Below are 13,670 nucleotides of genomic sequence, written 5' to 3' on the forward strand. Positions count from 1 at the left end.
ATATTGTAGCACAACATATCAGTGACAGAGAAAGAGCAGTTAAATTGTAATACAGACTAAATATTCGATGTCGGTATGTGATGTCATATATCCAGGTAGTTTCAACATATGACACTTTTTCTGGGACTTTCATTTATTCTGAGAAATATGCAAAATATTGGACAGTTCATTAATTTCCTGTTGTGTCTGTTACAACTCAAGCTAACAACAACATGTGTTGTTCAAACTTTTACATTTTATTGTATGACTGTGCATTACTTAGTGTAAATAGCTAATGCACTTGAAAATTTCTTGTTATTTGTTGGAAACTTGTTGAGTGAATAAAACTGGAACATAATTGGTGACTGGAGTAATGCAGATGCAATCAACAGTTGCAGAAAAGACCTTTAGCACTTCGAGGAACGATAACTCAATCGCTGTCGTAGGAATCAAGACAGTAAACACAGTTTTAATTTAGTGGACATTAACTGCCTGTTTGTATCCTGTAAAAAACGGTAATGTAACAAAAGGAAAAGGAGTTGTTAGAAGAGATTTACTGTACAAGAACCTGAGGAATGAAGACCACGTGTGACCTCGTGAGTTACCCAATCAGGTAACGAGACGACAACGACGACGACAACGACGCAGTCACCGCGTGCCTGCTCCAAGGTGGATTTCCGTTGCGAGAATGGACCGTGCATCCCGATGCACCTCAGGTGCAACCGCATGGTCGACTGCCCCCTGGACTCGAGTGACGAACTCGACTGCCGTAAGTCGTGCCTCGGCGTTCCCTGTACATACAGCTGCGACTAATACCAGCAAAGGGAAGATGTCAGTGAGGAGAGTGGCTGAGCCTGGCCTTGTCACCAAGTTATTGAAACTATTGTGAATCCAGCAGAGCTGACTGCCAGTACTGCACTTGCTGTTTATATCTTGTTGCTTATCTAACTATTTATCCCAGTCAGAGCACAGAGAGGGAAAGGAATGGAAATTGTCCACAGTGTGAAATCGAACTTTGTTTACTTACAAATTTTTCCAGTATTTCAATGGACATTAGTGGTCACCAGTTTAATAAGGTAATAAAGATTCTGTTATGTTGTCTTAACTCCTTTTTTGCACAATTATCATTTTGGAGCACTGTAGACGGTGCAGAACTCATCCCAGGCACTCGTGTTGCCCTCCGAACTGACTTTTGTCATTTCAGTGAAGTGTTTTAGGTATACCAATCTGTTGTACAGAAGGTGCAGTAAGATGGGTCAATATGGAGACGTGACAGAATTGCAGAAAGGAGCTACTGTGTGTGGAAGTGCTCTCATCCACACTTGAGAATGAAGTTGTCTGACTTGTCGGTGAATCGGACAGTAGAAACGTGTCTACAAAGAATACTGTACCATTTGCAGCCATATTACATAAAAGATCCTAACTTACAGGGATCAGAGGCAAGTGTCACTTTTTGTCAGTGATAAACAGTGTCACCCATAAGTAGCTGCTGCTGTCTGTGAATATGAATCAATTCCAGCCGGTTTCCGAATGAACTTTGTAAAGAAAACTGTGTGCAATAGCGATTTAGAGTCGTTTAGCTCGTAAAAGGCTTTTGCTTATAGTGGCACGTAAATCTGTACTTCTTCAGTGGGCCGAATGACACAGATAGTGGCTGACTGCAAGCACTTTTCAAATGATGTGAGGCACGAGTGCACTGACGTGTTTCACCTGTGCCAAGTGGAGGGAGTAGTTTGTGTCACAGGTGATTCTTTGATGTTTTGAGGTTTTTTCCTCATACTGTGACTTGGGCCCACTTGTTCAGGTTACTCTGGACATTAACTGGAATGTTTATTTCAGCGTTATTGTTGGACAAGCGTTCTCCTTTGTTTCACATCTTCACGATGAGTACGATGTGTGGCTTTTGTCTTCTAAGAAAATAACAGCCACGTTAACAGGACAGCACGCACGTGTTCCCGGTTCGAAGAGCACTCGGGCACCGTAACACACTTTGAGCTGGCTTGCTAAATTCCTTTGAAAATGTCAGGGTCTTTTTGGAACAGCAAGTGAAAAGTAGCAGTCGAGATTCCCAAAATTTGGTAGTCGCACAGGGTCGGAGCATCGACGAGCGAGTTCAACTGGATAAGGCATATCCAAAGAAACTTTCTAAATTGAGGCCGTTATCATAGTTCGAGGTGGGGTTACAGAATTTAATATAATATCTCGAGGGGTTGACTGATTATTTGTCCACTGTGTTTATGGATATAGATAGGTTAAATACAAAATTAAAGAAAGTTAGGAGGCTTAATGACAGATGAAGTAGCAGCAGATGTTTGTCAGGAGCTGGTGGATTTAGTGTTAAAAACAGTTTTTCCTTTCAGCTGCATTCTTGGTTACATTGTTCAGTTTACAGTGCAACAAATTTTAGGATCACAGCATTATATTCTCATGTGAATGAGCCCTATGACTTTAAAGAGTAGAGCTAAAAAGGTATATTAGTTAGTTCTCTTCTTTGTTGTGTTCCACCATTTCAGTTAAGGTTTCAATTACTTGGTGACAGTGTGGGCATTCGCTGCCTGCTCATTACTGTAAGTAGTCTGCTACCTACCAGCAGGTCGGAGAGGGTACAGGGAGTAAGGATTGTAGTGCTGGTTGCTGAGATTGGAGGTAACCCGGAGCCAGCTAACATGGACTTTAAACAATAACTATTCCTCACTGTAAAATGTGAAAAAATATTAACAAAGCACCACTACAGTTTCATCACGTCATTTTTGTATCTGCATCTTTGATACTCACATTATTTGGTTCTTAATTGTAATATTGTACATAGCTTGTGATACATTTTGATTAAGAATGACATTAATTTCTCCCAAATCATCATCGTCTTCAAAACAGGTCAGGTCTCTTGGCCATTCTTTTTCCTTGTTGTATCACTGTCAAGGTGGCATTGCAGTACTTTTTTGCCCCCGGTTTGTATACTAGCCTTGCCAAATGACTGTCTTCTGTCCATAAAGCGTGGTAACGTCATTTCCTAGACCCTTCAAGTGGTCACAATAAAGTTCAGGAATTCTGCTCAAATTGTGTCATTTCTGATCTCTTGTAGTCTTGTGCATTCCTAAACCATGAATTTTCATTTCACTTCCCCACGGGATGAATCACATAATTTTTAACACCCCTATTGTTTCATAAATTGTTCGCAATACTGAAGCGATGTTTTGCCAAATTATACAGGGTGTCCCTTTACAGCTTCAAAATTTTATTACAACAGCAGTTGTTGAAATATTTTAACAACATTTCTTTCATTGTAATCAGTGTTTATAGAAGTTTTTTTGACAGTGTTTAATCTTGCTGGAAAATGATAGTCAGTTGTAAGTCAATCAATTGTGGTGCTACATATTTGGTCAGAAGGTCGAGGTAAACATGTGCAGTAATTGTTGACTCGTTGAAGAAAAGTGGACCAGTTATTCAGTTGTACATGATCCCACACGACACATTCACTTTTGGATAATCCCAGTGAAGCTCCCTAGTCGCATTGGGGTTTTCAGATCCCCTGATTCTCACATTGTGTCTGTTTAATGTCCCAGAAACATGAAAAGTTGCCTCGTCACTGCAACAAACTCACTTGAGGGATGCTTCATCCTCCAAAAGGCGTTCCACAATGTTGAATGCAAACTCTGTCTGTTTTGGCTTGTCATTTGGCTCAAATATCTGTAACAGTTGCACTTTGTAAGCATACAACCGTAAGTTCTTGTGGAGGATGTTACGCACAGTTGAATGTGGTAGTTTGCAACTGTCTGGCAGCAGTGCGGATGGACTTTGTAGGTGAATGAGTGAAGACATTTAAAACGCAATCAATGTTTTCCTTGGATGTTATCGGTCACCCGCTCCCTTTATCCAACACTGTCTCTGTCTCCATAAATTTTTTGTGCCATGCATGGATTGAAGTTTCATTAAGTCTGAATATCTGATTTTGTCTCAATAAACCAGGACATACATTGTGCCTTCTCTTGAGGAGTTGCCATTTTATAGAGATTCAGTTCTTTCCATCAACAGAGTAACTGAAAAACAAAATTTTAGTATATATGGAAACTTAAGTAAACAGTGATTACAAGAAAAGAAAGTTTGTTAAAATATTTCAACAACTGCCATTGTAATAAAATTTTGAAGTTGTAAAGGGACTTTATGGACACCCTGTATTGCACTGTTGGACATATGATTGTGTTATATGGTTAAATATCATAAATTTTGTATTAGCCGAGCAGACATTTTCCGCCCTATAAACGTGAAACGCCCAGTGTGGATCTCTGTCATTATATGCAGCAAGAAGATGATAGAAACGCACTGCCCTGTTGGCAGTTAATGATTTCTTCCAATGTTTATTTAATGAAAGAAACACATACTCGTATATTATAGCTTTTGTTTTATACAACTGTTTGTTGTTTTCAGCATCAGACTTTTGTGGGCTACCAGCGTGTCATCTTGGGAAAAAAAGAGTGATAGTAATATTATTGTATCAATGCCTTTACAATTTTATGTCCATAAATCCAAAATCAGGCTTGTATTGTTTATCCTTGTTAACACATTTTTCAAAATTCCCACCCTACTCTGTTTTGTTTTGCAACCAATCATTTTCTCATTAGCTCTGTACAAAAGTGACCTTAATTATCACAATTTTACCCTCCTGTGGAGTGTTTCTCAACTGTTGGTGCTTGGCAGGTGTCATCTGGCTTTCATGACGTTAGTGGATTACAAAATTCTACTCTTAATAACAACATTTTCACTTCTACGGTTTTTTTCCCCAATGAACTTAATGGAATTGAAATTTTATAGCATGGTTGATTTTGCTGTACATCTTTTTTAGTTTCATTCCATTTTGTAATGAAGCTTAAGATTGCACATACACTGTTCTTGGAATGTACAATGAAATGGAGGTGTAAATCTTATTATATCAAGTAGTTTGTGGTGAAGTGAGTAGCTCTGTAAGGTGTTGGTGGTTGTATTTAAATAATTTAATTAATTTGTATCATTGTTCCTGTAAGATGTGTAATATGTATCCTGTATCTAGGTAACACTGCAAGTATAAAGTATCCTCCCTCCTGCAGTAAACAACACTTTTTTGGGTTTATGAGTAGAGGTGTAGGGTTAATATAGCTTTCATTAAAATGCTATAAGAATATGTGCAACTTGTAAAATTGTAGTTCAAATGCACAGTGGAAGATAACTAGCAATTTTGTATTAAAATATACAACTTAATTGTAAAATTCATTTATTTTACTAGCTTTTGCTTTGTAACAAAATGTTAAATTAATTCACATGATTAATCAGCATATACTGTATATACAAGTTAACAAGTTTCATTGTAAGTATTTGAAAATGACACTTTTGAATAAACTGTTGTACAGTTTAATAAAGTTGGTCCAAATGACAGCTTAATTTGAAATTGTATACTGACATTTTGTTACTCTTACTGATTAACTGTAGAAAAGTATACATCTAAGTAAAGGGACTTTTTTTTTAATTTGAATGATTTGTTACAGAGTCATTTGAAACTGTACTCACATAAAAAGTGTAATTAAATACAAGTCGAGACAGAATGCCTTGCTGTATATAATGCTTTGTATTTAAGCTATAACATACTACCATAATATTTATTTTTGTAATTACTGGAACAATTTTATCAAGTAATTGTAAGTACTAGAATTTGGAGATGTGACATATCCTTATTTTCATGTTACATTGTACAATAATTTTTGCTTTTGTTTACAGCTGTTTTGAGTTTTTCTTGTCACAAACTTCACAATCCCACATGCATTGTTAAATAGAACATTAGCAAGTATTTTGACATTCACTAGCCACACAATACTGTCTCATTCATTTCGGTGGCTCAGAGGTTGCTTTGTGGATAGCAGCGCAGAATATCACATGTTAGAACCAATGTCAAATCATGAAATTGTTTTTCCATTTCTTACTACTTTCTCTACTTTATTGGTCATAAAGATAATTACAGCATGCCATTCCATTCCATTGACACAATACGATACTCTCCATTTTTTGAGTGTTCTGGACCACTATTTGGCAAAATTTGGTTTGCAATAACCCTACACAATGTGAATTACATTGTTTCCTTTAGTTTAGTTTACAAATACCTGAGCATTCAGATGTATCCTCTGAGAACGACGATGACGAGACTCGACAAGTTCCCCACACGTTCCGTGAATGGGTGAACCCACTTCTTGGTTTCGTTTGCAGAAAAGTACTGTAGAGCAATTGGAACTAATGCTCAGAGACTATCTGATGATGAAAGCAATCAAAAGAAACTAACTGCTGACTGCAGTGTGCTGTTAACTTATAGATTTTATGCCCCAGGAATCTTTCAGATAGTAGTTGGTGGTCTTGTTAAAGGAGACATAGCAATAGCTTTCAAAGCTGTCCATAAGGTATCGGCCTTACAAGAGAATTAAAGTCATCAGCAACTTCTCTCCATGCCTTTACCTTGTTGACAACAGTGATTTGATCCCCTCCCCCCAATCCACTCAGTTATATCTTTATACTGGTCCAATAAAATTTCCAGCATTATGTCTTTCTCGTACTGGGAGAAGTTAATGGTTGCTCCTTTTTCTGTTTACTTGCTCTCTCACAGCTATAGCGTGACACCTGATAATAAATACTGCGTGTATCTATGATGTATGATAAATATCTGTAGTCGAAGCACAATACTTGAGTCGATAGCTGATTTTAGCGGTGTTGCCAAGCATGTTACATGCTACCTATGATCAAATTGGAACCTACTTCAGTGTATCCAAATTTAGTGTTATGCAATAGAGCTGAGTCCTGAACATATTTCAGTTTCTGATCTTATGTCAGATTTGACCTCCAGTCAGCGATGTTTATACAGTCACTCCTAAATGTTGTTTTAACATTATGCAAAAGATTAATTCCACAGACACTCATTTGTTACTTGTAATGAAGGAAGGCATGTGACTTACAGAAAAATACCAAACTAAGTTTGATTGTTCCCTTCTGCTTTGTATTCATTATTTCAGTCATTCCTTTACTGACTTATAAATTCTGAGTTTTTATTGTGTAGTAAAATAATGTTTTGAATCTGACTAGAGTCCATATTGTTGCCATGAACATCAAGACTTCATAGTTTTCATGTTACGAAGTAAGTGAGTTCCAGCATTGCTGGAGATACATCAACGGTGTGCTGATTTCTTGCAGCTGCCGTACCAACTGTCGGAGGCCTCAACCTGAAGACTTATCCTGACGACCAGATCATCAAAGAAAGTATGTACAAATTCATTTGCTTTCTGTGTTCCCACTTTAGTGTGTAATAAATAAATTTCCATTTCATACTCTTCAATTGTGTGGCGGCATGAGGTTATCCCTTGTATTAAACCTCACATTAACATTGTATGTGGTGCTAACCAAGTAAAGGATTAGCTGTTTTTTGAAAGACCTCTTTTTTCTGATGTTGGGCTCATACATGTCACATCAACCCCCTTCCCATTTTATGGTCAGATGATTTCTGTAGAATGTTTGGTACAGAAGGCATGACAGAAAATACATTTTTTACGTTTTTCAAAAGCATGTTGACGAGCGAATTGAGGATTGAAATCCATGTCCAGAAATGTTCTACAGTGGCACTTCAAAGTGTCACAAGCTACTGTTTAGCACTAGACCACCACATGAGCAGCAAGTGTTTTTCTACACCAATGCCTTTTCGTCTACCGTGCTTAGTTCCTTCTGCGGTGTTATTGTGACAGACATGGAAATCTGAGAGGCAATTTGATGTCCTGAATGTTGCCAGATGGAATTCTGCTTGTTGTCCGTCACTGTGCAAACTCAAAAGTTTTCTGCCAAATGGTGGCTCAGTGGTACGCATTTATGAGATCTTCTCCTTAATTTGTATCTCAAGAGACACTCTACAGCCCCTTGAAGTTTGTAAATTTTTGTTACAATCTGTATGGTAGGCCATTAGGTTTGAGAACATAGTTAAACTAAATTGATTTTAAAAATGGGCATGAAGCCAGGAAAACCATCAAAATGACCAATAAGTTCCTGGGGATTTATTTTATAGGCAGTGGGCCATTGTCTAAGGCATATTTCTGTATGTGGCAGTTTGTTTCTTAATGGAGGAAGGGTCATGGCTGTGAACACATCTTTACTTGAACTTACTAAGCTCAGCAAGTCGAACTGCTTATATTTAACAATGCAGCGACTGCTGACTTATGGCCAAAATGCGCTGTGAACTTTTATGAACAGAAAAGTGGGTGCTGTCTGCTTTATTTCATCGTAGCGTAGTATTGATTTGACCTTGACAAAAACCTTAGTGTCAGAGAATTTAATTTTGTGGTTTCTGGTCCCAGAGCATGATCTGCTACTGCCTGTTTATCCATGTTGCCGTGGTGACAATCACTCTTATGACATTTAAGCCAAATGTGGATGCTTCTTTTAGAAGCTGTCACCTTGTAGAGTTGATCACATGTGAAGATCGTGCACTGCAGCCAAAGAACCACTGCATTTGATTCTTTGAGACTGTATTTGTGTTGAGATCCAGTCATTACAGAAAGGCTGTTGAAATTCAGAAATTCAAAAACAATTTTAACAGAAAGGAAAGACAGAAAATAGACTGTTGTGTGTCTATGAAGTAAACAGTACCCCAGCCCTCCTGTTCGTATTGTCATCCAGTTGAGGAGCATTTTTAAATTTGAAAATTAACTACCTGAGCCTTTATAGCCTTTGATAATGTCTTGAGCATCAGGAGATGGAGTGTCAAGCACAGAAACTTGTCTTGGATCAGAGCCTAGTGCTCACAGAACAAAAATTACGAAGGGTGTAAAGTTCAGCTGTGAAAGCTTGCACTGGACAAGCAATACATATTTGGTGTTTCAAAACACAAGGTGCCTTTTGCAATGAATCACAAGGCAGTACTCAATAAGAAACTATGATGTTGTGATGTGATGAAGAAGGTAAGGGCAAGACACTAGACACCTTGTGGTTTGCAAAGGCCCAGTGGTTGCAGTCATATTTCCCTATTTCATAAAGTACGGTACTTGTTCTTTCACATGGGTGAAACTATAAATATAACTTATCCTATCAGTTGGATCTGCCTTCTTCTGAAACTGGTTTACATGGCAAACACAAACAAACAAGAATTCTGTGTGCTGTAAATGGTAGGTGAGCACAAGTGAGCTAGATTTGGTCCGCATTTGGCAGTGTTTGCCAATTCTTCTCCTTGTCAGTGTTTTAGGGAACCATCAAAGAAACTTAGTGTTCTCTCTGCTTCAGTGCTAGTAGTACTGAAAGCTTTTGTCTTATATCTATTTCTGTTGTTGACATATGAGTTCCATGAGTGATGGAATGGTCTCAAGAGAATGAAATGTTGCTGATAGAAGAATATAGATATCATTTGTTCTTGAGGGATTCGAGGATTCAAGAGTTACACAGAACAAATGTCGAAGGAAAAGATCAGTGGAAAATACCGAAGCACTCAAGAGGTCTAACTGGAGATGCGAGCAAGAAGATAAATTCATTATGTGCTTGCATCAGGTGGTAACAGAGTGAATACACACTTATGACCCAATAAATTTATTGAAAGTAAACAAGTAATGTATTACGCTGAATAAAATTAAAAATATGAGAAAGACTTGGTCATTCTCATTGCTTACATTCAAAATAGCTGTGATTATGTGGCTGATGCGTCACTATTGTGTTAGATGGTTTTGATGACAAATGTAAGTGATTTGTCTGGGATCACGCCACGTGTCCTCTAACAAACTATATAGCAGATTCCATTAAGTAGCCTATGTGAAAGTCATCATACTGGTATATCACATTTCATTAAACATTGGAAACTCCAGATTGGAACATCAACAGCTATAAAAAGGATAGATTTCTGTTCACTTTAAATGTGATACATCGAGTTGCAGATGGGCACAACGGAAAGGTTGTTACTTACTGAACTTTTGCCCAAAGTCTTTTTCAGAAAAGAAATCTAAACACACACACACACAAGCAGGCACATATCTTTTTCAGAGTTGCTCAAATTTCAGTAATCACATTTTATTGATATTATCTTCCTTGTATAGACTTTAACAAACTACTTTGAAGCGTTTCCAAATGTCACTGCAGACATCAAAATTGATCTGAGATCGTGAAGCTATTGAAATCTGAAACAGTCGCTAATGTTAATGTCAACGTTTGCCGATAACCGGAGTGTGAATGTTAGTATTTCTGCGGGTTATGTCGCTCATCAGTAATTAGTGTTCTACTTTAAAATATGCACCTCAGTTGTAATGAGAAACCAGCAGAAAGTGTCAACAGACATATGTTCAGAGTTTTGGAGTAATGCTAAGGAAGGCTGGAGCTGCAATTCAACACCTTTCATGCTTACATACAAATTCAGGTCTCAAAAAATTTTCTTTTCCTGTGCCATTCTGGTTACTTAGTGAAAAATGGAGTGCTCACAATCCAAAATAATCATCTCCAATTATCACAGTTTTGGACCGTGTCTCTAACTATATGGTGTTGAATCGTGTGTGCCACTTATTAGCACCAAAAAACAATAAAGCCACATTGACAGGTTGTGTGTGTTATCTCACACTACTTTGCTTCTGCAAACACTTGTTCAGAGATACAAGTGAATGTTAGTGAACCCTGGTGAATCGTGTACAGATATTGGTTCGCTTCTGCTCGCTTTGTTGTAAATCGAGCTTGAGAATGTAGATCTGTAGCAATTGTAATGAAGAACTGAAGTGAACACCCTTCTGCTTTAGGACAATTTCATGCCTTACTTGGGTAGCACTGCATACTGTGACCTTTTGTGTAACTAAATTTGTGTGTGTATCCTGAAGAAAAAGGTGGGGAGCACACCAACGTAAATGGTATTATGGTGAAAAATCCCTTCATATTATGTACTGACACTTTCATGTTTATTTGTTGTGGTTTGCGTTTTGTTATAACTCTCCTTTTGACTTGTACTGAAATTTGTTGTTATTGTCATAACAGCAGTAATTGGCACAAAGAACTTCTTCACCCTAACAGAGCACCTGTGATATTTATGAGTGCACTAATAAAAAGTAGTTTTTGTAACAGTAGTGAGAATTCATGTAGTTACTAATGCAGTTCTTGGGAAGTCTGATTATAAACAGAACTTTCACTAAAAGAAGAATATAAAGCTAATAAACCACAGAGCTTTCAAGAAATGCTGAAATCAAATGTTCTCTACCAGCAGAACATCAACATAAAAGGAAACTTTAATCTACATTGTACAAAGGCGGGAGTGATAATTAATTGCCTTAAACACACGATACCCATTCACTGATAAAGTTTTTGTTATTTGAAATGTATAAATGATTAGTTACATGCTTTGTTAAACATTTTTTCTTATTTTTGAGTATTATTTAACACCAATTCATTAAAAAGACAAAAGTACAGTTTTGTTATAAGAAATCTTCAGTTTCTCTTGTACATTTATTTCAAATGGTCTTAATTTCTCTTACAATTTAAGTTAAGAATTGTTCTTAATATTTTTACAGAAGTGTTCTAGTGAACAATCCTTTTTAAGTATAGTTCTGTGAAATAAAACATAATGTCACTTATTATGTAAATGTCCCTCATTATAGTAAATTCCATCTAGCATCAGAGCAACAATCTAAAACATAAATTAAAAAACGCAGACCCTACTGCATGACACGGTATCACACTGCCTCATGCACACGCAAAACACACACTCACAATTTTGTCTAAAAGCCTTAAGTCCAGTGACACGGTTCAAATTTGTAGTTTTTTCTGGAGGTCTAGCTTAGCCATTTTTTAAGTGTTACTGATTACTGATAGATCGTTGATACTCAAAAGTGACATCATCAGTGGTGGCTCTAATGACTGAGTGGTCATCATTTGCTCGCCTATGACTAGAGAGATATCACACTGACACTTGTGTTAATGGTAGCTTTGTGAAGGCAGAGCATCAGTGATTGTAAACTAACTTTATTTGCAGTCACAGTTATAAAAAAACTTCCAACAGCTATCTTAAGTTTTGACAAATGTCAGAAGGAAATCTGTTAACACTTTTGTGTTAAAGGATCACACTGAGTATAGGTCGGGCTGTGATTTTCTCGACATATGAGCCACCTATCGCCCGACAACTAGACTAATTTTGTGTGAGAACACTCTATGGGCGTCTCGGGACCTGCTCCTTGACTGATGCTGCCTTCGGTTGTCAATTCTAGAATTATTTCAAAAGAAAACATTAGGAAACGTAACAGCTGCTGTCGTGAATGTCTGAGCCAATATGATTGCATTGATGTAATTTCTTGCATGTACTCATTAGTCTTCATAGTTTGCTGTAATTCTTACACAAATACATCACATTTGTTGAGTGAGCAAAATATTTTGGAAGCTCAAGAGGGAGAAATTGCTGAGCTACTCACCTTTCTTTCCTCTTTTTTTTTTTTTTTTTTTTTTTTTTTTTTTTTTTTTTTTTTTTTTTTTTGTGGGAGGTTACATATACTTTCCATCACCTTTATTTTAAAATTTGAAATCTATTAAAGAATTAAAGTAAATATGAAGCAGCTTGGCTCTTTTTAGTATGCATTACTCTTGAAGACACGTCAGTTACATATGTATCAGTAACACTTCAAAAAAGTGGCATAAATGCTCGATTTCCCAGGCCCAATATTCTTCTAAGTGACCAGTCACTGTAGTGTTAACTAAAACTTGTAGAAGTGTTGCAGAAAGTGCCCATAAAACCATGATCATCCAATCAAAATTCAGATGAACAAATACCTGTTTTAATGAAAATAATTTTTGTTTCAACAGTAATTTCTAAGGAGAATGTACACATCACACAGCTTATTTCTTTTAGGCTCACATAAAAAAATTAAATGAAACTTAACCCAATTGTCAGTGTAGTAAACACATTTTCTTTTGTATTTCTCATACCTCTTAGATGTAAAGCTCCTCTGGTGCTATACCTTAAGAATATCGAAATCCCAAATTAAAAAATAGAGATAAGAATCACCTTTAAAAAATAAATAAATTATTAAATTTGTGATAAAAGAGAGATAAATGATTGAATGTTGTGTGGACTAACCTAGTTTGTTGTTATTTTTTCTTCCCTATTCTGTTGTGGAACCACACCACATTTTTACAGAGGGTAAGTTGACAACTTTCTTTTTCCCACGTATTGTACTATTACGCCTGCATCCGCTGCAGTAAAGCTTCAGAAGTAACTCCTATTAATACTTTGTCTGCAGTCACTTGAGTGTAGGAGCTGACAGCCGGCTTCCTAACACAGGTGTGATGCCGGTTCAACATCTGCATGGGCTTTGCATGGAAGCCATTTGGTTTGTCCTAAAAATGTAATAGTCTGCCTAGTAAGTATCTGGTTGCTGTTGTATTTTTCTGCCAGGTCAAGGTAGCTTTCTTACTGTAATGTTTATTCATTTACTTCCAGTTCTCATGCACACCAGCCCTTCCGTCTGAAATTTGGTGTTTTGCTGCTGTGAGGCATAATACTTAGATTGCTTATGTCACAGAAGACCCTTTTATTTATTTATATAATGAAAGAACCTCCTTCCCTCCCTCCCTCCCTCTCTCTCTCTCTCTCTCTCTCTCTCTCTCTCTCTCTCTCTCTCTCTCTCTCCCCTCTCCCTTACCCCCCCCCCCCCACCTCTTTCTCACCCCTCCCTCTCCTCCCAACCATGGGT

The 13,670-nt window shown here is 37.2% G+C and overlaps 1 protein-coding gene across 49 annotated transcripts in view; it reads left to right on the forward strand.

Annotated features, from left to right (window-relative positions):
• Nucleotides 1-13,670, forward strand: part of LOC126295245 (basement membrane-specific heparan sulfate proteoglycan core protein) — a 1,297,357-nt gene that overhangs the window by 1,082,677 nt on the left and 201,010 nt on the right. For 33 of the 49 annotated variants that reach the window (XM_049987617.1, XM_049987624.1, XM_049987622.1 and 30 more), the window contains 2 exons: nt 593-748; nt 7,180-7,245. In XM_049987617.1, coding sequence (XP_049843574.1) covers nt 593-748; nt 7,180-7,245 — 222 coding nt within the window. The remainder of the gene's footprint in view (nt 1-592; nt 749-7,179; nt 7,246-13,670) is intronic. The other 16 variants (XM_049987607.1, XM_049987618.1, XM_049987615.1 and 13 more) reach the window with 1 other exon arrangement.

The sequence above is a fragment of the Schistocerca gregaria genome, chromosome 11 (genome assembly GCF_023897955.1).
Source record: "Schistocerca gregaria isolate iqSchGreg1 chromosome 11, iqSchGreg1.2, whole genome shotgun sequence".
Classification (NCBI taxonomy): domain Eukaryota; kingdom Metazoa; phylum Arthropoda; class Insecta; order Orthoptera; family Acrididae; genus Schistocerca; species Schistocerca gregaria.